Below are 26,900 nucleotides of genomic sequence, written 5' to 3' on the forward strand. Positions count from 1 at the left end.
CTCCCGCCACACACCCACACACCTGGGTTCCAATCACCATCCACACACAGAGGTGCCATCATCCACCTCAGGATTCCCTCGTGCACACACCTGCATGCACGCATACACTCAGCAGTGGCCCCCGTGTGTACCCCAGCCCTGGTGGGCCACTGTCACATGCCACCCACAGGATCTCAGCCGAGGCAGGGATGTGTCTCGGCTTCACGGAGCACAGAGCCCAGGCTGGAGCATCTGCACAGGTCATCAGATTTATTTTCTTTTGCTCTTGACACAGAGCATGGCGTCCAGATCATGACCAAACCAGGACCTGAGGGGGGAGCAGCCCCCTTGGCGGGCCAGAACACAACATCACTTCTCCAGACAAGGTGCCCAGCCCTGGCTGGGGCTGGGACTCTGTGTATCCCGGGCCTGAGGAGCAGGGGCAGAGTCAGCACCAATGGGGGCAAGGTCCCCCAAGAACAGAGGCCGGGGCTCAGCCTTCGGCCGGCAGTATACAACACACATGGCGTCCACTTGCTCAGGCCTGAAACCTCCAGACCTCCAACGACAGGCCCCCCGAGGCGGCCACCACCACGTCACCCTCAGCGCAGATCTGGGAGGACAGGGGACAGAGGAGTCAGCAGATGGCCCTTCGGGAAGGCTGGACGGGGTGCATGGGGCAGGTCCTTACCCCATTTAGTACATTGTGGTGGTTTCGGGTACAAATGGTCCTTGGTGGGTCTGTGGGCACGTGCACCTGTGAAGGGCAACAGAAAACAGGTCAACAGATGTATTTCTGGCCCACGGGGACCGTGGGGTGAGCACTCTCCTCACCCGGAAGGTCTTGTCGGTGGACGTGGTATACAAGGCTCCCAGCGAGTGTTTGATCCCCGTGATCTGAGACCTGTGGCCCACGTCGAAGGACTGCAGGGGGCAGGTGGGACGAGTGACACTCAGGCAAGGTCTCCTCAAGGCCAGGCCTCCCACCGTGGCATTGGGGGCTAGGGTGGGAAGCAGCCCAGGGGGACGATGGGCAGGGAAGTGCCCTTGCAGACCCGGACAAGCTGGAAGCAGCCGTCACAGCTGGCGAAGACGTGCAGCAGGCCCCCGTTGTCCCCCGTCCAGAGCTGGGGCTCCTGGTAGGACATGCAGAGCAGGTAGGAGTCCAGCTGCAGGAGGGACGGGCGGGAGAGGGCAGCTCAGTGGGGCGGGGCGGGGCGGGGCGGGCCAAAGCCCTTGCTCTGGGACCCCGGGAGGGCCTGCCCACCTGCAGCCGCTGGAGGACACTGTTGGCCCGGCGGTCAAACACCACGAGGGTGTGGTCCTCGCTGCTGGAGACGATGTGTCTGTCGTCGGCAACGAGCGCCAGGACGGCGCTGGAGTGTAGCCGCCGGCTCTGCAGCTGGGCAGGGCCAGCTGGTGGCACAGGCCGGGGAGGAGGGGGCACATCAGAGCGCCTCAGGGACCCCAGACTCATCTGAACACCCTGGGCCACTACCCCCGGCAAAGACCTCAGTTGGCTTGGCGCTGCCCACAGCTGCCCATCTCTCTCCTCTCTCTAGCGGAGCCCAGGAGCCCAGGCCCCTGCCCAGCCCCGACTCCTAAGCCACCTCCTCCTCCAACCCCATCAGCTCCTCTCAGCTCAGGGAGGAGCATCTTGTCCCCCCTGGTCCCCCGTTCCACCTCTGCCTGGACAAAGAGTGCTCACTGGCCCTTGGATTTCACAAAATAAGGATGAATAAATAAATAAACCACAGAACCATAGAAAAGACTTTCGTGGGCTTGTTCTAGGTGCTTTATGTAAACTTATTTAACTCACCAATGTTCATTTGTGTGTGTGCGTGAGTGTGTGTGTGTACGCGTGTGCGTGTTTTACTGGACAGTTCCACCACTAAGCTACATCCCCAGTCTTTCTCATTTATTTATTTATTTTTGAGATGGGGGTCTTACTGAGTTGCTGAGGCTGGCCTCCAACTTTCAATCCTCCTGAGTCACTGGGATTCTAGGTGTGACACTGTGCTTGGCTCCACCAATGCCATCCCATTCCTTTACCCCATGGGGCTGGAGGGTTATGAAGTGGGGGTTGTGTGGTGGTGCCAGGGCCCCTTGCATGCTAGCAGGAGATGCTTCACCACTGCCTGACACTCTCAGCTCATGACTTGGATGTTACAGGAGGGGAAACTGCCTGGAGTCACACAGATAGGAGAGAGGGGGGGCCAGAATCTGACCCAACTCTGGGGACTGGCCAGGCTTCCTCTGCGTCCCCATCCCAATTGCTTGTGGCGCCTTCACATGACCCTGACCACTCTCAGGAGTTAGCACCCTGTTAGGTGACTGTCACCCCAGCTAGGCTGAGGCCAGAGTGTTCCTTTCCCAATATGACTCTGGAGACCCCAGGTGGCCCTGCTTTCCCCACCTGGGCTCCAGAACTCCCAGCCCACCTCTGGGGTCGTAGATGGTCACCTTCTTGTCGTAGGTACCAGCCACCAGGACGTCAGGCCGGTAGGAAAGGCACAGCACTGCTGCCCTGCCCCTGGGGACACAAAGACCACAGGGCTGGGGAGGCGACCTGGCATGGCTCTACCCACCCAGGCCCCCTGCCCAGGCCCCCTCACACTTTATCTCGCCGAACTGCTGCCCATCAGCTGCCATGTCCCACAGCTTCACAGTGCTGTCCCAGGAGCCGGAGCACACGCGGTGGTCCTGAGAGGCCAGTGACCACACCCAGCCCTGCAGGACCAGACACAGCAGTCACCCATGGCTCCCCATCTAATGAGCTCAGGACCTGCTCCTGCCCACAGCCCAGGGGACAAGCTGAGTGGCACCTTTCTGCTTCTGCAGATGAGGCTCAGAGAGATCAACAGATTCACTCAGAGCCACACAGTTTTTCCTCCCTGACACCCACTTTGACAGATGCTAGGGTAGGTCTGCTTCCATGTGATTATCCCATCTCACAGATGACACAGTCAGGATCAGAGGAGGGAGAGAGGAGCCAGAGCGCGTCCAACCTGGATGAGATCTCCGTTTGGGTGAGGGGGTCTGTTTGACATTAGAGACAAGCATGGGTCACACCCCCAATCACATTCACACCCAGAGTGCTGGAAACTGAATGGCTTACTCTCGCCAAGCCCTCTGAGGAAAGCATTGTAATGTGCCCTGCTTTGTGGTTGGGTGGGTTGGTTGGTTTGGGCTGTACTGAGGATTGAGCCCAGGGGTGCTCTACCACTGGCCTCCAGCCCAGCCCTCTTTATTTTTTTTATTTTCCATCAGGGTTTCACTAAGTTGCTGAGGCTGGTCCCAAATTTATGATCCATCTGCCTCAGCTCCCTGAGTGTCCACCAATGCACCTGGCTCGCACCCTGTTTTATAAATGATGAAAATGGACACAGAAAGGTTGAGTCTCTCACTCAAGGTCACATAGGCAGGGTGTAGCAGAATGAGATGCGAATCCAGCCCCCAGTCTGTCAACTGTGGGCCTGGATGACTGGTAGTGGCCCCACCCCTCAGTCACTTCTCAGGAAAGGACAGTCATGCTGAGGCTGGCTGATCCCAAAGGGAAGCCTCACACTGCCCCATACTTTACCTCTTGAGATTTACCTGAATCTATTTTTTTGTTTGTTTGTTTGTTTTGTGCTGGGGATTTATCCCAGGGGCACTTTACCACTGAGCTATATCCCAGCCCTTTTTATATTTTGAAAAATGGCCTTGCTAAGTTGCTGGAGCTGGCCTTGAACTTGTGATCTTCCTTCCTCAGCCTCCCGAGTTGCTGGGAAAACAGACCTGTGCCATCATGCCCAGCACACCTGACCTCTTCTGAGCACCTATTGTGTGCAAATCCTGAGGTTCATGCATTTTTATATTAATGCATAATTCATCTCCATTCATCATCCTACTAACTGACCGCTGGACAGAAGCGGAAACTGAGACCCAGAGTATCACACATCTCACCAAAAGTCACACCAACAATAGCAGAGTGAGATTCAATGTTACAGAGTCCAGCATCAAAACCCAGGCCCTTAACCACAGCACCCAACCCAGGCCTCATGCATCTTCTTCCTGTCCTCTCACCTTGTGGGTGCTATTCTGCTGAGTGCCCAAGGCCTTGACCAGAACTTGACTAGGCTCTGCCCCCAGCTGCCGCAGGTCCCACAGGTTGACATTGCGATCTCGGGAACCCGACAGACAGAGTGTCCCACCCTAGGAAGGGAGCAAGTTGATGTTGTTGGAGCCATTCTGATCCACCCCTGCCCGCCCCCCCCACCGAGCCCACCTCACCTGGAGCAGCAGCACAGTGTCAATAGAAGCAAAGTGCCCATCAGCCAAGCAGAAGTACTCAGCCCGGCGCCCATCATCTGCCCAGTGGGCCAGGTGCTGCTCCAGCTCAATGCAGGCTGCCGGCCAGTCAAAGTCCTCCTCTGTGGGGCACCATGAGCAGGTTCCCCAGTGGACACCAGCTGGCAGAGCCCACCTCTGGTTTCCAGGGATCACAACCTACACCAGACTTGAACAGAATCCCACCCGAACCTCTCACCTACCCCAAGTAGGCCAAGCTTCAATTCTGGGCCCACCTACATACCCACCTCTCAGGCAGGTCTAGGACCTTACAGAACTTGGGACCTCAAGACTACTTTTCCAGGCCTACCCTTACAACCCAACCCTGAGGGACAGCATCCTCAGGAAGTTACGGTCTGTCTCACCCCTGGCTGAGATCTGGCTTCAGCCCCTCAATCCTCAGGCTGGGAACTCATGACAAATTTTCAGCCACCTGAATCAGACTCAGGGAAGTGTTTCTCCAACTACTATGCATGAAGCTGGGAGCTTTGTAAGATGCAGAATCCAAGGGGGGTGGGGCTGTGTAGTTCAGTGGCAAAGTGCTTGCTCAGCATGAATGAGGTCCTTGGTTCCATCCCCAGGACAGGAGACAAAAACAGAATCCAGCTACCAAGTACAGAGATTCAATGGGTCAGATGGAAACACCTTGAGAATTGCTGATCCAAAAGCTCCTGAAAAATCAAAGCTTGCAAGTGAGGGTCATCAACCACCCAGCTTGTTACTCATGTTGGCTCAAGGGCTTGATGATCCAATATCAAGATCAACTATATTGGGGCTGGGTTGTGGCTCAGTGGTAGAGCACTTGCCTCCAATGTGTGAGGCACTGTGTTCTATTCTCAGCATGGCATATAAAAACTAAAGGTCCATCAACAACTAAAATAAATAAAGGTTGTTTTTTTTTAAAAGATCAACTATATCAATTCAAGATCCCCAGGCTTTCTTCTTCCTCAAGGACCAATGAACTTAAGGACAGGAGGAGTGACCATTAGCCCCTGCCTAAGATGACAGGCTAGACCCAGGACTTGAAGATCTGTGATTGCTGTTATCGAGGATCCCAGCCCCTAAGCCCTAGGCGTGTTGCGGGCTCTAGACTGGGAACCTCTGTCCTCCAGGGTTAAGTCTCTAGGGCTCAAGGGATTTGGCATCACCAATTGCCACCTCAGCCTAAGAATTCCAGGCTTACTCTCAGTCCAAGCACAGCTCGGGTTACTCCAAACCAGGTGTCAGGGCCTTAGTACCAGCAAACCCCAAGCCTCAGAATCCTTAATAGTGAGTTCAGGGACCCCCGTTCCAAAGGTATCAGGAACCCACGAGTCTGCCTTATGGTCCACCCAAAGATCAGGGACTGTGGCACCATCAGAAACTACCTCAGGCTCCAGCCAGGGCCAAAACGCCATGAAGCCTGTCCCAAGAGCTGTGCCCACATCAACCCAGGTCCCTTTCCCCCCACCCCAAGCCTGACCTGGGAAGGCGTCCCTGACCCCCAGGTGCGCGCACCTTCTACCACCGGGTAGGGCGCGCGTACGCGGCGCTGCGCGCGTAGCCTCCAGGTGACATGGTCACGCACGAGGTCGCGCAGCGTGTGGCACACGCGCGGCAGGACAAAGAGCACCAGGCGCGCATCCAGGTAGGCGCAGATCTCGAGCAGCAGCTCCGGGGGAAGGCTCAGCAGGCCGGGCGTACCCGCAGTCGGGCTCTTGGACGCCGCCTTTGGCTCCAGGGCGCCGGGGGACGCGGAGGGCGTGGACAGCAGCGGGGCGCGCGGGGCAGCCAGCCCGGGTTTCGGCGGGCTGAGTACGCGGGCCACGTAGGCCTCGGCCTGGGCGTCGGGGTCGGGCTCCGGCTCCGGCTCCGGCTCCGGCTCCGAGTCATCGTCCCAAGCGCGGGGATTGTCGAACGGCCCTGGGGGAAGCTCCATGGCGACCGGTGGGCGCGGCCGGCAGAGCCCTGTCAACGCCAGGCTCCGCGTCCTGTCTCCTAGGTAGCGTGGGGACACTTCCGGCGCTGTCTGATGACGTTGCCGGCCGGAACCGAGAGGCTCGCAGGGAAACCGGCCGAGGCCCTAGACCCTGTCTCTGAAAGCGTCGGCCTTGAACTGGAGAACCCGGACTCACGGTACCGCGTTTTTAAACGAGCATCTCTGGTGTACCTTGCGGAGCCAGTTTTGTCCTGAAGGTCGTCCCCGCGCCGCAGCTTTTTCGCTTGCCCCAGTACCACAGGCCGGGTGCCGGGATGAGCCTTCAGAGGATACCGCTCCGTGGTAGAGCGGCCTGGCAGGCGCGAAGCGCTGGGCTCATCTCCAGCAGCACACTCACACACCAAAAAACAAAACCAAAACCGTGGGCTGAGCATGTAGAGCACTGGCGTAGCGTGTGGGAGACCCTGGGTTCCACCTCCAGGCCCGAGGCGGTCGCTAAGGAATAGGTAGTTCCAAGAGGCTGCCTAGCAGCACCCTGTGGGCTATGAAGACTACTTTATTTTGTATATGACTTTTGAAAATTGTAGATGGACACAATACCTTTTTCTTTATTTTTATGTGGTGCTTAGGATGGAACCCCTGCCTCACACGTGATAAGCAAGCGATTTATCACTGAGCCACAACCTCAGCCCTGAAGAATGACACCTAAGGAGCCAGGAAACATTTTGGTGCTCTAGGGCCACCCGGTGGGCTGGGCCAGCAAAACACTGTTGGAGATTTTTGTTTTTGAAATAGAATCCTGCTGTATTGCCCAGGCTGGCCTTTAACTCGGAATCCTCCCACCTCAGCCTAGTTAGCTGGGATTGCAAAGGTGCACCCCTGGGACAGCAATTCTTGTCTACAGACAAGATTTGTAATCCCAGCAACTCTGGAGGCTGAGGCAGGATTGCTAGATCAAGGACAGCCTCAGGAATTTAGTGAGACCCTAAGCAAGGCTTTCCCTTTCCACATTCACCCTTATATCTTATAAGGAAGAAAACAGGTTTGAGGTTTCAAGTTAACGCTTAAGCCAGGGATGGTGGTGCATACCTGTAATCCCACTCAGAAGCTGAGGCAGGAGGATCATGAGTTCAAAGGCAGCCTCAGCAACTTGAGGCCCTGAGCAATTTAATGAGAACCTGCCCTGAAATGTGTTTTAATTTAAAAGACTGTGTGAGAGTCCTGGGGATGTGATTCAGTGATAAGCACCCTCTTCTTACTTTTTGGTTCCCTCAAATACTTCCTGACTGCAGTTCTGTTCCCATTTCTAAAGCACCTCAGGCCCTCCTCCACTACCAAAGCCAAGGACACAAGAAACTAGAGACCAAAGGTTTCACAAGAAACTGATCTTTACTCAACAAAGTTCTACACAAGTGGAATCTCACGCCACCTTGGCGCCAATCCCCAGCACAGCACGGTAACAAATGGACAGACCTGGGAGCCTGCAGGGAAAAGAGGGTGAGGAGGGACCTGGGGCAAGGGGAGAGGGACTGTGGATCAAGGCCAATCTGGGTCCACAGCCCTAGATAGGGAATAAAGTTGAGAAGCTGAAACTTCATTGTGCAAAAACCAACCAAAAATAAATTAAAAAATTAAATAGCTTTCTTAAAAAAAAAAAAAAAGAGAATAAAAGAAAAGAAAAAGTAGAAGAACCAGGCTCCCCTTCCCTGAAGGTGGTTAGAGCCCCCCATCTTTGATGGAAAGGGGGTTACCAATTCCATCAGATAGCCAATCCATCCATATACTGCAAGACTCAGTGGAGGATGCTCCAAAGTGGAATTAGCAGAAAACTAAATGGTATTAAAAAGTTTTTTTCTTTTCTTTTTTTTTCTTTTTTCTTTTTTTTTTTTTTTTACAAATGGCTTCCAGAGACCTGCTCAAGTTTTGGTGGGGTAGGGGTGGGGGCAGGAACAGCTCAACTATGGAATGTGCACTAAGTACCCCTTGGAATAGAGGTAGGGCCTGACCCTATCTGAGAAGACACCTGGCCAGGGTAGGATCCAGGGCCTTGGAGGGATAGATGGAACAGGCCATAGGATATAGGACTCCAGTCAAACCCCAAAACACAAGGGGCCCCCAAAGTAGTAGAATGCAGGAAAGAAAAAGAAATGACGTGAAGGGGTCTGCAGGGCCCAGTTTCCCAGCCAACTCAGAAATAACTGTACCCCCTTCTCCAGGGGAGCCCCCTCCCACCTTGACTGCACCCTCAACCAATCTGAGAAGGTTCTCTATAGAAGTGCTGTCCCAGTCTGGTGGGGTCTAAGCCCCTTGGGCACTGTGATGAGCAGGAAGTCCCAGAGGGATAAAGTGGGGGCCAGGGGCATTCCACCTTCCCTTGCTCCAAGCTCTGGGGTTACTTCTTGCATAAACCTCTGTCCAATATCATCACCAGCTAGAGACCCCCCCCACTCACTTCAGGGGGTTCTCAGGAATGCAGAGAACCAGCCTGCCCTGGAAGCTCCTTCCCACAAGAGACACAGGGCTAGGTACTAGCAGCTCTGTCCCAGCTCCTCAGGAAAGGAACACCCCAGGCCAGTGCTGGGAGCACAAATACCACTGGAGCACGGGGAGCAAAATGGCGAGTTCGGACCAGCTCCGGTCACTCTGGTGGTCCCCACTCTGCTGGCTGGGATGGGACTAAGATGGGGACACATTGGCTGAGGCTGCCACGAAGCTGGCAGGAAAGTATGGAGCAGGTCCAAAGCGTGCGCGTGCTGACGGGGCGGCCTCAAAGTGGCCATCTTCCTCCCCTCATCCCGGCTGAGGCTCCCCCAACCCCCCCAGCCCTCCCAATCACCGCCGATTCCGGCAAAACAGCGGAAGCTTCTTATACTCTAGATGCAGGTTACACGGAAGGCCGTACGGCTTAACTCAGGGGTTCACTAATTCTACTGTCTCCATGCAGTCGGGGAAATGGTGGGGCGGCTGGCCCAGCCTGGCTGGCTGCGGTGCCTGCACATGCGTGTGGCCATGTGTGTGTACGCGTCTCTACAAGGACCCCCCTCCCCTCCTGCGATCCCCTCGCCTCATCCAAAGCCGGATTCAGTCGGCTGTGTTGATTCCTCCCTCCCATGTGGCTGGCCCAGGTGGGCTGCCTGAGATGACCCCATTAGAGCCTGGGGGCTCTTGCCTGCCAAGAAGTCCCACCCCCCTCCCTGTTTGTAGGATGAGCGTGGAGGCCCCACCCACCTGCCCAAGCGCCGGCCACACAGGCCTAGTGGGGCAAGTGGACGGTTGGACGGACTGGGAAGGCGTCTGGATTTGGGTCCCGCTCACTCCTCCCTAACCCCCCTGGAACAGGGCACAGCGACTTCTGGACGCAGCGTGCTCCCCAGCAATCCCTCAGACGATGAGGCAGACAGAAACCTGCAGGGGAAAGAAAGGGAGGGTCAGGGCATGCGTGGGTTTGGCCAGTCAGCCCTGGGTGGCAAAACCCACTCTACTCACCTGACAGTCTCCACATGAGCCTAGACCCCATAGAAGGCTGCCAGCCTCTCCTTGAGCAGTGGCGGGAACTGCTCCGAGAATTGCTGCCAGTTTTCCTCCCCAACTTGGTCTTTGAAGCCATGGAGGATCTGTGGTGAGGTAGGAGTGAAGGGTTAGGGTTAGGGCACAGCCAAACTTGGCTTTGTCCCCCTATGGCCAGAGATTCCTCCCACCCTCTCCCAGGAAAGAATCAGGGCTGAGCTGGAGCCTCACCTTATAAAACATGTCCCTAAGGTCATCCTTCGGGCTCACCCAGGAGGCTACAGCGTCGCAGAAGAAAATAAAGTCCTGAAACGTGACGGATCCCATGTGAGGGACCGCCCGAGCCAGCTCCCACCCTGCCCTCAGAGCCCAGCTGCCCGACCTGCACAACACCCCCGGGGTTGACACCAATCATCATGCAGATGCCCCGGAAGGCAGAGTCCTTCTCCTCGTTATCCCTGATGTTCCTGAGGGATGTGCACCTGCAGGAAGGTGGGCAGCGGGTCAGAGGGGGGGACTGGCACTGAATGTACAACAGTGGGGGACAGGGGAGCAGGGCCTCAGGGGGTAGCTCTGGGTCATGCATCTGTCGGGGGTAAGCTAGGGCGGGGACACAGCCAAGGGAAGTGGTCAGGCCTGCCTGTCCCACCCACCCCACTGCCCAGGCCCCACCCAGGAGGGCACACACCAAGGCCGGATGAACTGCTGCAGCATGGGTGCCACCTCCTGTGGGCACACGTAGCCCAGGCGGCCAATGGTGATGGCTGGAATGGCAGAGGGACTCGTCAGGCGACCTGCAACCCCGAGTGGCCCCGGGACGGTACGTGGCGGGGCCTCTGGTACGAGGCACCGAGTCCCGCCCCATGGGCCCCAAGGGAATGGCTCCTGCAGCCAGCCTGGGCCCCTAAGCATGGCCCAGCCTGGATCTCTTCCAAGGTCTCCCTGAGGCCAGCATTTTTCTTGGGCTTCTCCCAGAACCCCTTTCTAGATACCAGACACCCCTCCTGGTTTCTTTCCCAAGATTTTCAATGGCTCCCTTCCCAGTGCAGAACCCCACCTCAAAGAGGAAGGCAAAGGGCAGTGGCCCAGGCCTGGCACCCACCTGTGTTTTCCAGCAGTGTCTTGGGTGTGTTGGGCCTATTGATTATCTCCACCAGATTGCTGAGGACCATCTGCACATAGGGCTGCATCTCTGCCCCTAGGGAAGCAGCCAATCAGAAACCTGCACAGCCTACACCACCCACTCTGAGCCAATCAGTGGTATAGCCCCTCTACCTCACTGACCCCAGTTCCATCCCTAGACTGGCCAACCACAACTGCTGAGGGCACAAAGGCCCTTCTCTTGCTGTTCCTCAGCTCAGAATCATGGTCAACCAGAGACGGACCCACATCCTCCAAACACCAGAGGCTCCCCTGCAGTCACCACTGAATTCCATGATGACATGACACCACCCAGTACTTCTTCAGGAAAAGAGGCTAAAGTCACCCAACCAATCCAATAGGGCTTTCAGCAACTACATAACACAGTCCAATACAAACAGCCCTCCTGTCCCGCCCTTTCGGGAAAGCAAATCACAAATGATTTTTCAGCCACTTGGCTCCAACCCCAAGGGAAACCCAGAGCAGTTCCATGAGGAGACATGGCCGGCCTGCCCTCTTTCAGGGCACTCACCCATCTGCATGCAGATCTCCCCAATGGCCCAGGTGGCATTGTTGCAGACAGAGATGAATTCAGGGTTCAGGTTGGTGCCCAGGATGGGCATGAACTCAGCTGGTGGAGAGAAACAGGAGTGCTGAGAAGGAAGGCCAGCCACGGTAAGCTCCTGCAACTAGCTGGGCAAGCCCATCAGACAGTACGAACACATTCCAATACGGTCACGGTTCTCCCACAGTGTGTCTCCATCACTTGAGGCCAGGGTTGGGGTCACAGGTTGAGGACAGTGACTTACCAATACAGGGCTTGACATGGATGAAGCAGGCTTTGGTGAGGTCTCCCAGGAGGGCAAAGGAGCTCTGCCGGACCTCAGGCATTGAGTCCTGGGGCAGGAGAAGGGACAGGGTAGTACATCCTGGCCCTGAACACTGACTTTTCAGGAATGGAGATGGGAATAAGGGGAGTTTCCCATTGAGCTCTACCTCTAGCCATTTTTATTTTGAGATACTAAACTGTCAGCAATTTAGTTGAGGCCCTAAGCAATTTAGTGAGATCCTCTCAAAATAAAAGGGCTGGGGATGTGGCTCAGTGGTATAGCACCCTGGGTCAATCCCCAAGATCCACAAAACAACAACAACAACAACAAAAAAAACCTCATTATAATCCTTCTGCCTCAGCCTCCTGAATAGCTGAGGTGACGGGAATGTGCCATTGCTCAATGCTATTCCTTAGCCACTCTAGTCTCCTGCTCTTTTTTTTTTTTTTTGGTGGAGGGCTACTGGGGATTTATTTTATTTAGAGACAGGGTCTCAATGAGTTGCTTAACAGCTCGCTTTTGCTGAGGCTGGCTTTGAATTCACTATCCTCCTGTCTCAGCATTCTGAGCTGCTGGGATTATAGGTGTGCGCCACCCCGCCTAGCACTAGTCCCATGCTCTTGTCCCGTTTCAGAGTGTGGATATGGCTCAATAGTAGATTACTTGCCTAACATGCTTGAGGCCCTAGGTTCCATCCCCAGCACCACCACCACAACAAAAAAAAATCCAAGTGGACTAAACACACACAGAATGTTTTCCTTGACATCCTTTCTTAAACAGTTCAATTTAACCAACTATTTGCTTATCACTGACATCTTTGTAGATGAAACCTAGAAATACCAAGAATGTTCTTGGGTGTGTGTGCGAGGCAGGATGTGTGCTTTCAATTCTTTTTTCCTCAGTACTGAAAATTGAATCCAGCTGCACTCTATCAGAGCTATGCCCCCACCCGTTTGCCATTTTTTCTTTTTTAGTGGGACTAGGGATTAAACCATGGATGCTATATCACCTAGCTATATCCTGGCCCTTTTATTTTGAGATAGGGTCTTGCTAAGTTACCCAGGCTGGACTGGAACCTACAGTGCTCTTGCCTCAGCGTCCCACATTACTGGGGTTACAGACATACACCACCATGCCTGGCTCAGAGCCTTTTTTAAAGGCCCTCTTTCTCTGTTGTTCTCTGGCACAACTTATGGCCGAGTCCCCCAGGGAAGCCCACATGGGCTACTGAATGTTGTCACTGGCCAGGTAAAGGACTGCTTCCCTGCCACTCCTTGGGGATAGCAGGGATGGGGTGTGGGCTGCTTGGGGCATCACCTACCTGCATACATTGGAAGAGCAATGTCATGATGTTGCTTCGAGCCACCAGCTGCTCCACGTGGCCACCCAGGCCCTCGGCCAGTCCACTGAGCAGGTCCAGTGCCACAATCATGAAGTCCTTGTCTGGGGCCTCATATTGTTCAGGGTGCTGGGTGTACATCTGGATATAGGTGGGGGTGGGGAGGTGGGTGAGGGGAACAGGCTGGGGCCTGGGCAGCAGCAGCGCTGATGGGTGGGTAAGTGGGTAGAGGATGCTCACCATGGCCTGGGCCAGTGTCTTCTGCACCAGGGTGACACAACGTTGGTAGACAGGCTCACAGTAGGGCAAGAAGCCGCTCTGCAGAGCGGTGGCCACCGATGACAGGCACTGGCAGGGAAGAGGAGGTGAGGTGAACTCAGGCAGGAGATAGTGGTCCTAGGGGAGGGGACCTGAGCCACTCACCTCCAGCAGGGGGAAGAGGTCCTTGTCCTCATCCTTGAGCTCGTTCCATTTCTGGATCAGCGGGGGCATCAGTTTCTGGATATATTCCTGGAGGGGGAGTGGAAGTTGGGCTCCCTGGGTTGGGTGGGGGTCTGTGACTTAAAGAAGTCTGTCACCTGAATGATGAGACCTGGACTCCTTGCCGTGGCTCACAGGGCTCTGCAAGGCCTCACCTTGCAGCCAGAGGCCCTTCTTGTTCTCATCTGTTTGTCCAGAGCATTATCCCCTCAACCCTTGCCCCCACCCAGAAGCCTGGATCGGCACCTCTGGTTCCCACAGGCCCCTGCACTCCCCGAGCACAGCACTTACCATGCTATCTCAAAACTGTCTGTCTCCCCCCTAGACTGGGAGCAGTGCGAGGGCGGGGACCAGGTGGGTCTGTCTGCCTGTTGCGGTCATGGCCACATCCCTGGCGTGTGACACAGGGTCACCGCCAGGTCACCAGATGCCAAAGGGCACCAGGATGGGGAGTAGGGGGCTACTCTGGGGTCTCACCGGCTGGTTGAGATGGTGGCCCACAGAATCAGCCAGAGTGCCGATGGCATCGTAGAGAATGAGCAGGTTCTTGTGCTGGTACTTGCCAAAGGCAAAGACAAGGGTGTCCAGGATGTAGCTGAGGTAGGGCACCAGCTCTGTGCAGGCCTCCTCCTCCAGGGTAGCGAAGGCACTGGTGGAGGGGGTCAGGGTGGAGGGCTTAGTGGACCCTGGCAGGTGGTACTCGTCATGCAGTTGGGAAGGGTGCACATAGGATCAGCCAGTACGAATACAAGAGAAATCAGGGCCAGGTCAGCGGTCACAGGTGTCATCACTTCCCAGAAAGCAAAGAGACCAAGAGGGGGTTGCTGCAAGCTCAGGGGTTAAAGATCACCTGCAGGCTGCCTCCTGCACCCTCTTGTTGCCATCCAGGATGCGCTTGAGCAGCTCCGTCATCAGAGGCTTGAGGTGCATGTCTGGGGGCTGGCTGACCACCCAGTGGGCATAGCGGCTCAATGTCCAGCAGGCGATGGAGCGGACCAGGGCCTTCTTGTCTGATAGGCACTGGATGAGGTGTGGGATCAGCTCAGGCAGGTAGGGCACCATGCCCTGCATGCAGCCTACAGGGACCAGGGGACAAAAGGGGATGGTCTGATTGAGCACAGCTAGGCCCAGGCATACCAACCCATATAGAAAGAAGGAATGAACCCCACCTGACAGGTGAGGAAACTGAGGCTCTAAGGTTCATAAATGGCCCAGAGTCTTTTCACAGAGCCCAAGAAAGGCAAGGGCAGGATGGGGACAGAGCAGGCATATGGCATCTGGGGGATGTGTTATCCAGTCACTTATCAATTCAAGATCCACAGGACCGCTGAGCTCATCAGCTCTATGGGGTAGCCCAATGATCCAAATGGATGGGAAGTACTTCTCACATGAAAGAAACCATTCTTAGATGTTTATGCATTTTCTTTTACTCTTCATTTTCCCTAATTTTTTCTGATAATGGGAATGGAAACCATACTAGGCAAGTGTGCTAGAAAAATACTCTTATCACTTAGCCATACTCTCTCTTTTCTTAAAATCATGAACATCAGCTGGATGTAATAGTGCATACCTATAATCCCACTGGCTTGGGAAACTAAGGCAGGAGGATTATGGATTCAAAGCCAGCCTTAGCAATTTAGAGAGGCTCTAAGCAACTCAGTGAGACCCTGTCTCTAAATAAGATATCAAAAAAAAAGGGGGGGGGGCTAGGGATATGGCTCAGTGTTGGAGTATTCCTAGGTTCAATCCCTGGTACCAAACAAAACAAAACAAAAAAATGGGCTGGGATGTAACTCAGTGGCAAAGCGTCTGCCTTGCATTCACAAAACCCCGGGTTCGACCCCCAGTTCCAAAAAAGACAAAAAAAAAAGAACCCCACCAAAACAAAAAACCCATAAGCATCAGCTGCACACCGTGATGCCTATAATCTCAGCTACTTGAATGAAGCAAGAGGCTCACATGTTGAAGGCCAGCCACAGCAATTTAGGAGACCCTGTCTCAAATAATAAAAGGCTGGGGAATATAGCTCAGGGGGAATGTACCTGGGTTCAATTCCCATACCACAAAAAAGACATGAGGATCACATTTAGTGTATATGTGGCATCGAACCCAGGGGTGCTCTATTACTGTGCTACATCCCCAGCAGTTTTATCTACCCACCTATCTATCTATCATCTATCTATAGTTGTAGATGGACCCAATACCTTTATTTTATTCATTTTTTAAAGTGGTGCTGAGGTTCGAATCCAGTGCCTCACACATGCTAGGTAAGCACTCCATCACTGAGCCACAACCCCAGCCCTATTTATTTATTTTTTCTTTATTTATTTAGTTATTTGGCTTTCAAAGTAATCTTACATTCATTCATTCTCACCTTTCATATTTTTTTTTTTAGTTGATGGACCTTTATTTTTTTTTAAATTTATTTATATGCAGTGCTGAGAATTAAACCCAGTGCCTCACACATGTCAGGCAAATGTGTTACCGCTGAGCCACAGGCACCCCCCTTTTTTAATTTTAAAAAATTTGTTTTAATTAGTTCTACATGTAAAATGTGTTTTGACACATTGTACACAAATAGAGCACAACTTCTCAGTCCTCTGGTGGTACACAATGCAGTCACACCGGTTGTGCAATCATACATGTAATAATGTCTCCTATTCATTCGGAGTTGCTGAGACTAGCCTTGAACTAGTGATCCTCTTGCCTTAGCCTCCCGAGTTGCTGGGATTATAAGGTGTGCCACCATACCAGGCAGAGCACCACTTTCTTACCTCAAAAGAACACTAAGAATAACTTATCCCCCCAATTATCAAACACATAAGATTTGTTCTTACCAGCCCGGCACCACCTCCTCTAGTTTTGTCTTCCCCATCAACATGAAATGCACCTAACATACACTTACATTGTTTCGAAAATGACAGATCCTATTAACACGGGATGCAGTGCCCAGAAACCTTTTCTTAGGAAAAAAAATAAAAATATTTTTTTGGTGCTGGGGTTGGAACCCCAGGCCTCTCATATGCCAGGCAAGTGCCCTATCACTGAGCTCCACCCCTTGCCCTCCTCAGAAAAAATTTAAAGGCTCTCTAGCTTGAGAGTTCCCGCTTCCATGTTTGAAATGTTTAGGACAGCTCTGTTTGCTGACATGGTCACACATGACACCTGCATCAGATTGCCATGCTTTGTGTCCACCACTGAGCCCTTCCATTTTTGTCAGGATAGTCTAGCAGCCAGGATCAGGTGTGACATTCTGACGCACCTGGGTGACAGCAGGGAAATGGTGGTATGGTCACCTCTGTGACCCTCATTTTCCCCATCTATGAACTTGGGGTTCTGGCACGCCCTTCAGCAGATGGTGGTAACTGGGCAAGTTCATTGATGGGGACCTGGCCTGGGTGGCCCTACTGTGAGAGAAGCACTGCAGAGGAACCTGTTGTCACAGCTGCAGCTGCTGCAATTACACTTACAACATCGCTGACCTGCCTGCCGGAGAGAATGCATGTTAGGGTTTTGGAGATTCCTTATGGGCCCACGGGCCAAGGGGATGACTGGGACTCTAGAGGGGTCTGAAGAGTGCTAAGCAGTGCTGTATCCAGTCCCAGACTCTGGCCGGTGTGCAGGAAGTACAGACAAGCCAGGGGCACACCCAGGATGCGGGTGGACAGAGGACTCACCCTCAGCGATGGCGCCCAGCACCAGGATGCCTGACTCTTTGACCACCCACTCAGGGTGGAACAGGAGGCCCTTGAGCAGTGGGAGGAGGTGAGGCAGCAGCTCCTCCCGAAAGACATTGGCGAGGACATCCAGTGCAGCCGCTGAGCACTTCCCTGAGGGAGGACAATTGGGAGATGGGATGAGGAATACTCAATGTGCGGGAGGCTGGCCCTGCTTCACTGGGGGGGGTCAGTCTCCCCAATGAGAGATCATGGTAAGTTCTTCATGATCTGCCTGCACCAGAATCTTGTCACCTTCAGAGAGGGATCATAGGGCCTGCCACCACACCCCCAGGGCTGGCCGAGCCACGCACTCAGATTCCAGTCGGACAAAGCATCATCGTCATCATCATCCTCTGCATCCTCAGAACCATCAGGTCGCTCGGCCTCATGGGGCAGTGTCACTGTTCGTGATTTGTGGAAGCGTGGCTTGATGTCTTGCTCGCTGTCAGGGACTGCCTCATCCTCTTCCACATCCCCCTGGGGACAAGGCCAGCAGACTACTCAGCACCACGGGGGAAACCCAGCCAACGCCTCTGCCCTACAACCCACACTCAGCAGCCAACAGACCCAGCCAGACCTTGAGCAGGATGATGTCAATTTCTGAGTACTTCATTCCATTGACCAGGATGGGGATCAACCTGTCAGGAGAGAGGATGCTTGTCATAGTGCAGGGGCCCTCATCGGGGGCGCACAGCCTGGGCAGGAGACGGCAGAGGTGCGGGCAGCAGCATCTATCAAGGGGCAGACATTGCCAAGCATGCAGATACTTGTGCATCCTGCAGCCATTCATTTCCCTATGGGGAATTATCCCAACCTAGTTTCAGCCACCATGGTTAGGTGATACCTCCTTGGCTCTACAGGAAAGCTTTGGCTTGGATCTGGCCACCCAGGGCCATTCCAGACCCCTAAACACACTGAAAATCTTACAAGAGTACCTGGTCCTTATCAGGTGATAAGGTATGGTCATGTGACTCAGGCCCTGGGCACCTCCCTAAGATGGCTGAGTCCAGGCCACACTGGGAAAGTGAAAGGCAGAGTGAATGGTCCCCTCAACTGGAGCTGGAATTGCAGACTCTTCTAGAACCTTCTCATCCTACTCCCGAGGGTGTCACATCACTCCCCAGAAGCCACCCCTCTCGGCCCAGCCCCACAGCCTCCCCATAAACACAGTGATTCAGGGTTAAGCTCATTAGCCAGACAGTGGCACACACCTGCAACCCTGGGGAGGAGGCTGAGGCAGAAAGATGGCAAGTTCCAGGTCAGCCTGAGCAACACAGCCAGACCCTGCCTCCAGTGAAAAAGTAAAAAGGGCTGGGGACGTACAGTGGCAGAGAGCTCCTGGATTCAATCCCCAGAACTGAGAAAACTAAACAAAAAGGGTCAGCTCTAAGACTTTTGTTAAAGATACTACTTAAAAGAATTTCCTAAGCTGAAAAGATGTAGAAAACCACAACAATCCCTGAGGTCATGCCTGAGGATAAAGCCCAATGCAGAAAGATCAGATTTGAGACCAGAGAGAGGCCTTCCGACAGACACCTGGATCCAGGATCCAGGCTCATTTTTTGCCTCATCAATCTAACTTTTTTAAGTCCTTAAAGCTACAGTCTTATATAGGATTGAAAGTAAATACACACAGAGGACGTGAACTGGAACAAGCTCAGGAGGTGACCAACCAGAAGGGAAGGCACAGGTACAGCAAGGGGTAAAGGCAACAACACTCACTGGACCAGATGGGAGGCGAGGACTTCCTTGCAGATGGGCTGCTCGGCCAGCGTCAGCCAGAACTCGCAAGCCTCGAGGGCCACATTCTCGTCGTGGTCCTGGGTCCTCTGCAGCATGTACTGGAGCAAGTGGGGGAGAAGCTGAGACCTAGCCCAATTGCAGGTGGCTCCCCAGTCCCCATGCCAGCTGCCCAGCTGCCCACCTGCCCATCTGCACTGGCCTTGGCCATGCACACCTGGATAATGCTGTGCATGTGGGGGATGAGCCTATCAATCCGCACTTCTAGAAGCATCACCAGGGCACGGCACACATTCTTCCGCACCTCAGGGTCATCATCCACAGCCAGGGCAAACAGGTGCTGCAGGGAAGGGTGGGGTCAGCTGCCTTGAGACCTTGGGCCTCTTCCTGCCCAACCCCTGCCCAGCAGCGCACCTCAATGAAGGTGTCAATGTTGTCCATCAGCGCCTGCGCCCGATCCATGATGAACTGGTTCACACAGGCAATGGCATGGGACCTAGCAGGGTGCAAAGATGTGGGTCACCCAGGTCTGGCCAGCCCATACACTCCAAGACCCTCAGATGCCCTGGGGAGCCACGCCCACCGGATCTTGGGACTGCAGTGCTTAAAGAATTGCAGAAACTTAGGGATCATGATGTTCAGGGGCCTGTTGAGAGCATCACTATCCAGGAGCTCAGAGGAGTCTTCACAGATCTTTTGCAGGGCTCCAAATGCTCCCTGGTGGAGAGGAGAGGAGAGAATAGAGATATGAGTGTGGGTGGCAGGCTAGGCCTAGGTCTCTGGTTGGGCTGGCCACAGCTCATCACATACCTCACAGGTGTTGTAATCCTCGGAGTTGAGCAGGTTGCACAGCTGGGGCAGCAGCTCAGGCCACATCTGCAGCTCCCCCTTGGAAGCAATGGTGGTGATGAGGATACCTGGACAGAGGGAAAAGGAGGCAGCCTCAGGCTGGGTGAGGGCCTGCAGGGTCCCCTCCCTTAGCCACCAGGCACTCATTCACTGGCTTTCCCTAAACTATCCCACAGAAGCCCTCCATGGCTCCACCCCATTTTTCCCCAGTAAAATACTGGGAAACCACATACAAGGGCTGAAAGGGAGGGGAGCAACTGGGTGGTCAGAGCAGGCCTCACTGAGGTGGGTTTCATTTATTTATTTATTTTTCAATACTGAGGATTGAACCCAGGGCACTCTTCATCCCTAGTCCCTTTTAGATTGAGACAGGGAAGGTGCCCAGGCTGGCCTCAAACTTGTGATTCTCCTGCCTCAGATTCCCGAGAAGCTGGGATTACATGTGTGTGCCACCACGCTCAGCTTTGAGGTGGTGACGTGTAAGTAACAAGCTGAGGGAGGTGAAGTGGGTCAGGAAGAAGGCCTCCTGTTACTGGGGGAAAGGCATCCAGGAGAAGGGACGGGCCAAGGTCCCAGGAGAGTTATGGCCTAATGTGCTCACAGAAGGGATCAGAACAGAGAGCAATGGGGAAAGTATGGGAAGAGGTGAGGACAGAGATGACAGTAACAAGTCTACAAGGCCTTGTGGCCACAGGGAGGGCTCTACCGCCTGACCGAAATCGAAGAGCAAACCACAGCAACTATACAGCCCTGAGGGCAGTGGAGGGGTCCTGGTGCCGAGCTGAATACTGTTGCTGTCAAGGAAGATGAGCATTTAATGCCACAAGATGGCAGTGTCTCCCAAGGGCAGAAGGCTCACTGCTGGACTCATGAAATGAGAAAAGTGGGTTCATAAAGGACACTGATGCCAGCCCACGATGCAGTCCCAGTTCCCCATCTGGCAGTGTGACCTTGACCACATCACCTAACCTCTCTGTGCCTCCATTCTTTGCCCTCGATGGAAATAAAGAACATCAGCATCAGCATCAGCCTGAGCCGGGTGCAGTAGAGCACGCCTGTAACTCCAGCTACTCAGGAGGCTGCCGCAGGAGGATCCCAAGTTCAAGGCCAGCCTGGGCAACTCAGCAAGACCCTGTCTCAAAATAAAATAAAAAGGGCTGGGGGTGTACCTCAGGGATAGAGGACTTGTCCAAGTATTTTGAGGCCCTGGGCTCAATCCCCAGTACCATGAAAAAAACAAAAACAAAAAACAAACAAACAAAAAGACAGCCACCAGACTCCTAAGACTATTAGGAATCGTCAATGATTTAGTTGTAGTCATCCTATGAGGAAATGGTTTCAGGACATCTCAGGGACACCAAAATCAAGTCCCTTATAGAAAATGGTGTAGTATTTGGATACACTACTTTGCACACAGCCAGGCACACACCTATAATCCCAGCTATTTGGGAGGCTGAGGCAGTTGGATCTCAAGTTCTAGGTCAAGCTTGGCAACTCTGCAAGACCCTGTCTCAAAATAAAAAATAAAAAGGACTGGGGATGTAGCTCAGTACTAAAGTGCCCCTGGGTTCAATTACCAGCACTCATAAAAAGATACTTAGTACATACACTTTAAATATCTAACAGAATACCAATGCTAGGTACATAGTTGCAATACTGTATTGTTTGGAGAATAATGACAGGAAAAAAATGTCTGTTCATATTCAGTACAGGTGCAATTTTTTTCCCCCAAACATTTTCGAATCACAGTTGGTTGAATATGCAGATATGGAACCTGTGGATCTGGAGGACCAACAGTACTGAGAGCAGAGCCTGGTACCTAGAATGAGCTTAGGAAGTCCAGATCCTTCTGCTTAGCTCAGAGGGGGAGCTGAAGAGGTAAGAGCTACTTCTGTAGAGGCAGGAAGCCATGAGAGCAGCACTTCTGATAGACCCACATAGCTAGTATTATTTTCTTGTTATTGTTGCATTTCTTTTGAAGATTTTCTTCCCTTTAGCATAAGTAAATCTGTCTTTTCCTTTGAAATAGTCCTATAAATTTTCTTTAAAATTTCTTTAGCTCTGCAGTCCTTGGGATGGAGCCCAGGGCCTCATGTGAGCTTGCCTGTGCTCAACTACTGAGCTACACCCCAGCCCACATAACACCTTCTTAGAGGAACAAATGTATTTATCAGTAGTGAAAAGCCTTAAGGGAAAAGGGCTCCAATTAGTTCCTACCCAGCCCTCTTTAACTTCCTGAGGCAATCTGCCAGGCATCAGGAAGGGCCAATATTAACTAATTCATGTTGCATCTGAACCAAGACTGGTGAAAGTCAGCTAATGGCTGTCTCCACAAGGGCAGGGAAGCTAGATCCGAAGCGCTTAGCACAAAATTCTGAACACTAAGTCACTTATATCCAAAACAAGAATGGCTGGCCGTTTCCAGAGGGAATGGTTCCAGAACATGGACCTGCACTGCCTGGGCTTGTTTCCCAGTTCTGCTACTTACCAGGCAAGTCTCTTATCATCTCAGTGCCTCCATTTCCTCACCTGTCAAATAGCAGTGGTAACAGTACAGCCACATAGGACGCCAGAGCATCCAGTGAACAGCACCCTGAACACACTGAGCAGCTTCTGACCCAGAGCCCCTACTGCCCCTTCTCACCGATGGTGGCTCGGATGAGCGAGGAGGCGTCACCAATGTTGTTAAGACACTCCTGTTTGATGAAGTCAGCCACAGGGGGCGGGAAGCTCTGGTAATGTGCCTTCACGTTGTTCTTAAGAATGAGTCCACTGAGAGAACGGGTGGGCTCATCTGTGGGGAGAGGCTGAGGTTCAGGGAGCCATGGGGGTAAGGTGGGGTGTGGCTCACATGGAGGGGCACATACAGCATACCTTCTGATTTGAGTCTGGTCAGGACGAAGATAAGGTAGTTGTTGAAGTCAGGAAACTGGTTGAGTTGTTTGAGTTTCTGCCAGGCTGTTAAGGGTCTTGGGAGACAGGGGCCTTCCCTAGGCAGAGCCCCCTCACTGCCACACAGCCGAGGACATAAGTGACTGAGGGGACCAGGCCACCAGCCCTGGGATCCCACTCATCAACTGTGCCCAGAGCAGCTCAGAGCATTCCAGGCTATCAAATGCACACATGGACCAGAGTGGATGCCCCAGCTCCTCAGCCACTCCTAAAGACCCTGGCAGAATAGAGAGGGCTAGAGAATCCTGATCTGACAAGGGAGGCAGCTGTTACTCAGCTCTGCTCCTTAGCATCTAATGTTGCCTGCTTTAAAAGGGGGGCAGGGGGTCTTGGAGGTATGGCTAAGTGGCAGAATACTCCCTGCACAAGGCCCTGGGTTCAAGATCTCCAGCATGGCAAAAAGGAAAAAAAGAACCCAAATTTTCACATGAAACTTCCTAATGTTTTAAAGACTTATCTTCCCATTCTGGCAGGACACGCTGAAATCAAATCTGAAAAGGCTGAACTTCCCATCCTGGCTCCCCACTGGTTGTGAGCTTTGACCCTGGGAAGTTCTTTTGCCTCTCTTAAGCCTCAACATCCCTGTCCACAAGATGGACATAACAGCAACTACTTTAATAGTTAAGTGCTTGAAGAACATTAGGTATTTTCATTATTTTCCATAACAATCCCTGAGCTCTGGGAATGGAACAGAGGCACTCAGTCCTTGCTTCTCTGACCAAGCCATGCTCTTTTTGCACATCAGAAAATGCAGGGGGCAGGGAAAGGGGTGTCAGGAAGTGGGCCCCTCCTTCTCTGGCCTTCAGAAACTGCAGACATCTGCCAGATTCCCCCAGCCCCGGAAGGAAGGAAGGATACATCCTGTACGATGCGCTGAGTGGCCGTGTTAGGCGACTGCGAGTCTTTGAGCAGCTGCAGGACCTGCTGCAGGCCCTGCTCGTCTGGCTGCCAGTCCATGGCGCAAGGCGAGCTGCAGGGGTAGGGGCCTGGGTCAGCGCTGGGTCTCTGGGTCTCGGTGTGAGACCCAGGTTGAGCCCCTGAGGCAGGGGCAGACGCGTGACGACGGGAGCGCCCTCGGCGGACAGGCGGAGGCCGCCGATCCACACCCGCCCAAGTGCGGGGTCCCCGCCAGCTGCGCCATCCTCGGCCGCGCAGTCGCGGGCTTGGGAGCGCGGGTGGGGGAATATGAAAGCGGGCTATGGGAGGCGGCGGGGCCCGGCGGATCCTCATCGGACCCAAGGTGGAGCCCTCTTCCCACGGTGACCCATGCCGCTGCCGCCCCCGGCTGCGGGACCTAAGGCTTCCGCCTCCCTCGCAGCCGCTGGGCGACGACCCAGACGCTTCCACATCCAGGGGCCCCGCCCCAGACCGTGATAGTGCTCCGGCCCCCGTGGTGTCCCCGGTGCAAGCACAGTCCCTGAAGATTCTCCTCCCGAAACCAGGCCCGAAAGCTCGGCCAGATCCCGGCTGCCTCCTGCCCGGTCTGATCCCTGAGCTTCCCCAGGTGCACCGTCCAAAGTGCTCCGATCCTGCTGAAGATTCCTGCCGCCTCCTCTAATCCGGTACTTCAAGCTCAGCAGATGCCAGACGCCCCCTTTTCTGGACAAGCCAGACCCGTTCAGCGGTTTCCCTTAATCAGGCCCGAAGCAATGCTGAGATAGGTCTCCGCTGCCTTCGAATGAGAGCCAGCCAAGCTCGCCCAACCCGCGACAGAAGCCCCCTGCACCCGTCCCCGTCGCCAGCCCCAATCAGGTCTGGCCAAGCTTCTCTCCCTCCCACCCTCTGCCCCAGTCAGCAGTAAGCCCTGCTGACGGATCTCTGCTGCCTCCCCCAATCAAGTTTCGCCAAGCCCCCCACCAGTTCAAGTCGGAAAACGCCTGCAGCTCCCCCCTATTAGGCCTGGCCGAACTCCCCCCGGAGCATTCCCCTCAACGGATCCCAGCGACGCCTCTCAGTCACACCCAGCACAGCCCTCTCGGCCTAAGTCGGACGGCCCTCCCTACCAAACTCAACAAGCCCCCCCAACTTTCAAGACGGCCTCCCTCAATCAGACCCACCAAGCCCCGCCGAAACAAGCCCCCACACACACCCGATCCTCACGACGTCCCCCAATCAGGCCCTAAGCAGCCCCCAGACGCTTCCCCAATCAGATCCCCTCCAGCCCGACCCCAGCCGCCCCACTGGCCCGCTTCTCGCGGAACCCCAACCTGGCCCGGCTCCGAGGCCCCACCCCCAAAGCTCGACTCGGTTTCCCCCTCCCCCGCCCGGCCCGTTCTCCCTGCCTAGCCGATCGGGCCCAACCGGGTTCCCGGCCTTTCCCGGTCGGGCGCGGCCCCGACGCCCGGGCCACGCGCAGCGCAGGCCCAGAGCCCGGCGGGGGTGAACGCAAGCCAGAGCCAAGCGGGTCCAGCTTTGAGTGAGGCCCACTTACCCGGCCCCGAGCGGCAGCAGCGGCGCCTAGTGCTGCGGCTTCTCCTGAGACTCGCGCGGAAGGAGGGAGCCAAAGAGAAGGAATAAAAAAAACGCGGTCGTAGATGAACCGTTGCGGCTTCCGTACTCCGTTCAAACTGGTCCGGGTGCACCAATCGGAATGCACAGCCACCACACGTGACCGAGCACTAGGGAGACCCTAGCCAGGCCAAGGCCGGGTCACGTGACGGAAGAGTTGCCGCCTCTAAGCCTCTCTGGCCAATTAGTCTTCCGAGCGTCTCGTTTTCTCAGCATCTCACACCCTTCTGACTGCCGCCCTTTGCAGGAGCCAGGAATTGGTAGCGCATGTAGACTTTAGCATGATGAACCCGGAACCCTTCGGTCGGGAGTCAACTGCGCCCTTATCATCTCCCTGAAAACTTAATTGTTCCTCTTTCTCCGCCCCTCATCCAGAGGGAGTACCCTTCACGTGGGAAAAAAAAAAAGGGGGGGGGGTGCTGAGTCTGGAGTGAACTTTTTACTCCAGAGACAAAGAAAAAGAGCCTGACACGCGCCGAGTTCCTACAGAAGCCGCGGCCCCATTTTGCGCTATTTATTTTCAATACTGTGTGAGAATTTTTACAAGGAGACAAAAAAAGATATAAATTTTTAAATAAAATAAAATTAGTAAAATAAGTACAAGAGGCCTAATTCTTTTCCCTACCTGAAGATGAAGGAGATGAAATCCCTTGCCCAAGAAATTTAGGCAAGAGCAGGGTCATGAAGAAGAAATCTTCGTGATCCATGCTCCATCTGAAGACAGCAGGGCACTGTTTTTCCTCCTGAGAGCAAGGCGTTGCAAAGAGCTGGAGACCCTGGAAGCTGTCAGGTTTCCTTCCCCTCCTGGCCCTGCGGATATCAAGATGGGCGACCTCCTGCCACTCGGGGCTTCAGTTTTCCCCATCCGTCAAATGTGTATAAGAATAGTTTGCTCCATTAAAGACAGTCCAAGTTAAGCATTACCTGGCAAGCCATAAACTGTTCTTTTAAAGCGTGTTTTTTTACCCCGTGAGGCTCAAGGCCATTCTTTGGCTGTATGTATTCGACCACTCGCTAAACCAATATTTACTGGATGAACCAAGGCTCTAATCCCAAAGGACTAGCCCTCCCCTGAGAGACTGACTTTCAGGAGAGACACAGATCAATGTTTGCCCTAACCTGAAGCGACAGTAGTTAGCCTACTTCCCGTAGGAAAAACTCATCCCAGCTCTGTTCATTCATGAAAAGCAAGTATTATGGCCTTCCTGGCTAGGGGAGCGCCAGCTTACGCCTAATTTCGCTCCGAGAGCGAAGGAAAACTCCCTAAAGAGAAAGGAGAAGCAAGGATACACACCGTAGCCAGTTCTACTGGGAAGAAACAGGTCTGGAGATACGTGCGGAAGCCACCAACAACGCATGCGCAAAGTCCCAGTCTGTGAGATTTAGAACTACAAATCCCTTGGTGCCAAGCGCCAGAGCAGCTGCGCTTTAATGCGCTAGGTAAGAATCAAAAGCCCGGCGGTGGGGGCTTTTGGGAGGTCTGAAGGGCGGAGTCTGGAATCCCACTGAGATGGATGTTGAGAATGAAATTTGAGGCTGGGGAATGGTTGGGATGATGCAACGAAGTGTGCGAATTATGGGAGCTTTCTGATCAAGGTAGGGCACTG

The 26,900-nt window shown here is 53.9% G+C and overlaps 2 protein-coding genes, 1 long non-coding RNA gene and 2 other non-coding genes across 13 annotated transcripts; 1 reads left to right on the forward strand and 4 right to left on the reverse strand.

The window, feature by feature from the left end:
• Positions 1–232: 232 nt before the first annotated feature.
• Positions 233–6,373, reverse strand: Fbxw9 (F-box and WD repeat domain containing 9). Of its 4 annotated transcripts, none has more exons than XM_040290402.2 (10): positions 5,809–6,373; positions 4,255–4,394; positions 4,048–4,176; positions 2,597–2,709; positions 2,443–2,512; positions 1,247–1,395; positions 1,035–1,148; positions 814–903; positions 671–736; positions 233–592 (listed from the first exon to the last, which is right to left on the reverse strand). In XM_040290402.2, the coding sequence occupies exons 1-9, from the start codon at positions 6,227–6,229 to the stop codon at positions 676–678; spliced, it is 1,287 nt and encodes a 428-aa protein (XP_040146336.1). In that variant the 5' UTR covers positions 6,230–6,373; the 3' UTR covers positions 233–592; positions 671–675. The 4 variants fall into 4 exon arrangements, with proteins under 4 accessions (XP_040146336.1, XP_005336251.1, XP_040146339.1 ...); XM_005336194.4 differs by having other exon boundaries at positions 2,421–2,512; XM_040290405.2 differs by lacking the exon at positions 814–903.
• LOC120891518 (uncharacterized) lies at positions 5,389–7,890 on the forward strand. Its single transcript, XR_005735991.2, has 2 exons — positions 5,389–5,938; positions 6,293–7,890. It is a non-coding gene; the product is annotated as an uncharacterized LOC120891518 (long non-coding RNA).
• Positions 7,600–26,661, reverse strand: Tnpo2 (transportin 2). Of its 6 annotated transcripts, XM_078036725.1 has the most exons (27): positions 26,588–26,661; positions 25,919–26,103; positions 25,217–25,678; positions 23,644–23,755; positions 22,708–22,783; positions 22,478–22,627; positions 19,795–19,901; positions 19,568–19,701; positions 19,399–19,480; positions 19,169–19,324; positions 18,967–19,085; positions 17,822–17,882; positions 17,556–17,721; positions 17,203–17,355; positions 14,376–14,601; positions 14,003–14,174; positions 13,469–13,555; positions 13,286–13,393; positions 13,028–13,186; positions 11,686–11,773; positions 11,409–11,507; positions 10,839–10,934; positions 10,425–10,530; positions 10,119–10,218; positions 9,968–10,042; positions 9,716–9,843; positions 7,600–9,634 (listed from the first exon to the last, which is right to left on the reverse strand). In XM_078036725.1, the coding sequence occupies exons 4-26, from the start codon at positions 23,740–23,742 to the stop codon at positions 9,736–9,738; spliced, it is 2,727 nt and encodes a 908-aa protein (XP_077892851.1). In that variant the 5' UTR covers positions 23,743–23,755; positions 25,217–25,678; positions 25,919–26,103; positions 26,588–26,661; the 3' UTR covers positions 7,600–9,634; positions 9,716–9,735. The 6 variants fall into 6 exon arrangements, with proteins under 6 accessions (XP_077892851.1, XP_077892854.1, XP_040146330.1 ...); XM_078036728.1 differs by lacking the exon at positions 26,588–26,661 and having other exon boundaries at positions 19,202–19,324; positions 25,919–26,586; XM_040290396.2 differs by lacking the exon at positions 25,217–25,678 and having other exon boundaries at positions 25,919–26,589.
• Positions 11,577–11,650, reverse strand: LOC144375537 (small nucleolar RNA ZL2). The gene has a single exon (XR_013435604.1). It is a non-coding gene; the product is annotated as a small nucleolar RNA ZL2 (small nucleolar RNA).
• LOC120892126 (small nucleolar RNA SNORD41) lies at positions 14,253–14,322 on the reverse strand. The gene has a single exon (XR_005736783.1). It is a non-coding gene; the product is annotated as a small nucleolar RNA SNORD41 (small nucleolar RNA).
• Positions 26,662–26,900: the final 239 nt, after the last annotated feature.

The sequence above is a fragment of the Ictidomys tridecemlineatus genome, chromosome 2, assembly GCF_052094955.1.
Source record: "Ictidomys tridecemlineatus isolate mIctTri1 chromosome 2, mIctTri1.hap1, whole genome shotgun sequence".
Classification (NCBI taxonomy): domain Eukaryota; kingdom Metazoa; phylum Chordata; class Mammalia; order Rodentia; family Sciuridae; genus Ictidomys; species Ictidomys tridecemlineatus.

Bases quoted from the DNA above. Each gene is read 5' to 3' on its own strand.
- Tnpo2 (XM_005336196.5), bottom strand. From the start codon at position 24,015: ATGAGGATCCGCCGGGCCCCGCCGCCTCCCATAGCCCGCTTTCATATT. The intron at 17,356-17,555 runs GTGCGTGGCTCG...GTCCTCCCTCAG, and splicing joins TTTGTCCGACTGGAATCTGA to GGAAGTGCTCAGCGGCTGCA. The intron at 10,219-10,424 runs GTGTGTGCCCTC...ACCTTCCTGCAG, and splicing joins CAGCAGTTCATCCGGCCTTG to GTGCACATCCCTCAGGAACA.
- Fbxw9 (XM_005336194.4), bottom strand. From the start codon at position 6,229: ATGGAGCTTCCCCCAGGGCCGTTCGACAATCCCCGCGCTTGGGACGAT. The intron at 1,396-2,420 runs GTGGGCTGGGAG...CTGTGCCACCAG, and splicing joins GACCATCTACGACCCCAGAG to CTGGCCCTGCCCAGCTGCAG. The intron at 904-1,034 runs GTCTGCAAGGGC...TGCCCCCTGCAG, and splicing joins GCTGCTTCCAGCTTGTCCGG to TCCTTCGACGTGGGCCACAG.